General features: G+C 46.2%; 1 protein-coding gene across 1 annotated transcript in view; it reads right to left on the bottom strand.

Moving 5' to 3' along the window:
* Window positions 1-2,015, bottom strand: part of DET1 (de-etiolated homolog 1 (Arabidopsis)) — a 25,204-nt gene that overhangs the window by 16,977 nt on the left and 6,212 nt on the right. The window contains exon 2 of the mRNA XM_010856715.1: window positions 1-507. Within this exon, the coding sequence (XP_010855017.1) occupies window positions 1-497 (497 nt within the window). The 5' untranslated portion in view covers window positions 498-507. The remainder of the gene's footprint in view (window positions 508-2,015) is intronic.

Raw genomic sequence — 2,015 nt, 5'->3', positions numbered from 1 at the left:
GGCTCGTCCGGCAGGTAGGCGGCGGAGCCCACGATGACGCAGCGGCAGTCGTCCGTGAAGAGGCTGCACTCTCGGTTCAGGTGCTCGCCGTTGGCCGCGACGCTGGTGATGTGCAGCAGGACAAAGAAGCGCTCGAAGAGCCGGCCGCGGATGTTGACGGACCGCTGGTCGTTGCCGTTGGCCAGAATCTCCCCCTCGTAGCCCTGCAGGAGGTCCTCGGCGGCCTGGCAGCCCTGGTACTCGTAGATTTCCAGAGACGTCTGGTCGGAAGAGAAAGCGATGAAGTAGCGTCCGTCGGGGGAGAACTTTCGCAAGAAGCAAGGCGGCTTCTCCACATTGACGACCGTGAAGTTGGGGAAGACGTTCTGGTGGAAGACCCGGACCTGGTGCCAGTGGGTGCCTGCCTTGCCCGAGCTGATCCGCCGGCGCTCCAGGCGGTGAATGACATTTTGGTTTTGGATTCTTCGAGGTTTGATGGTGGAAACATGATGATCCATTATCACATCTCTGCATGGGAAAGTAAAAAAGAGAAGTCAAGAAAACAAAAATTTACCAAAACATAAATACAGATGACCTTTGCACAAGGCGGGGGTGAGGAGCACCAACCCTCTGCAGCTGAAAATTTGAGTATAGTTGGCTCAGTATACGTGGTTCCACAGATCTTCAACATCCATGGATTCAAGCGATGTGCAGTAGTGCAGTATTTACTGTTGGAAAAAATGCACATGTACGGGGGAAGGAGAGGGTGGGGCGAATTAAGAAAGTAGCACTGTCGTATATACACTGCCACGTGTAAAACAGACAGCTAGCGGGAGGCTGCTGTCCAACACGGGGAGTCCTGCCTGGCACTCTGTGATGACCTAGAGGGGTGGGGTGGGGGTGGGGGTGGGAGAGAGGCTCAAGAGGAAGGGAATATATACATAGTTATGGCTGATTCCCGCTGTTGTATGGCAGAAACCAACACAACATTGTAAAACAATCATCCTCCACCAAAAATAAAATAAAAATTATGGCTTTAAAAAAAAAATCCATGTGTAAGCGGACCTGCACAGTTAAAATCTGAGTTGTTCGAGGATCAACTGTGTATACACAAGTCAAATACATTTCCTCCATATACCCTGGGTGGAGGAGCTCCCAAGATGATGGTGATTGGCATTTCTCCTTCCCAAGCTACAGTTAGTAAGTGGTCCAGATAGCTTTGAGTCTATCAAAACTCAGTTTTTGAGGGAAGGACCGAATTCTCTAGGAAGACCTTCGAAGCATGCTCAGCTGTTGGGAATATTCAAAAGAACAAACCTTCAAATACATCAAATTTTCTCAGTGTAAACACATTCAGTGTGTAATTCATATAAAAAATATATTTACTCACTGGGCTGTTAAGATGTCCATACTACCCAAAGAATCTACAGACTTAATGCAATTCTTATCAAAATTCTAAAATCATTTCTGGCAAAAATAGAAAAATTCATCCTAAAATGTACATGTAACCTCAAGGGACCCTAAAACACAATTTTGTAAAAGAACAAAGTTAGAAGACTCAGACTTACTGATTTCAAAAAAGTGTGACACTGACATAAGATAGAAAAATATACCAAATGAAGAGAATTAACACCTGAGAAATAAACCCTCCCACACATAAACCCAAGTCTTACCTAGTGGCTCAGACAGTAAAGAGTCTGCCTGCAGTTCAGGAGACCCGGGTTTGATACCTGGCTTGGAAAGATCCCTTGGAGAAGAGAATGGTAATCCACTCCAGTATTCTTGCCTGGAAAATCCCATGGACGGAGGAGTCTGGCTGGCCCCAAACCATGAGGTCGCAAAGAGTCAACACGACTGAGCGACTAACACACACACACACACACACACACACACACGTAAACCCAAGATTAGAAATTCAGAGAAAAGCAAACATGATAAACCCAAAGAAATCCATGCCCAGACATATAGTCAAACTGTGAAAAACTAAAGCATGAAGTAAAAATCTTGAAAGCAACCACATAAATGATACACTACCC

This window comes from Bison bison, unplaced genomic scaffold (genome assembly GCF_000754665.1).
Source record: "Bison bison bison isolate TAMUID 2011002044 unplaced genomic scaffold, Bison_UMD1.0 scf7180017854385, whole genome shotgun sequence".
In the NCBI taxonomy this organism is placed as follows: domain Eukaryota; kingdom Metazoa; phylum Chordata; class Mammalia; order Artiodactyla; family Bovidae; genus Bison; species Bison bison.
Note: the sequence above shows the minus strand (reverse complement) of the source record. Positions and strands in the feature narration are given on the sequence as shown.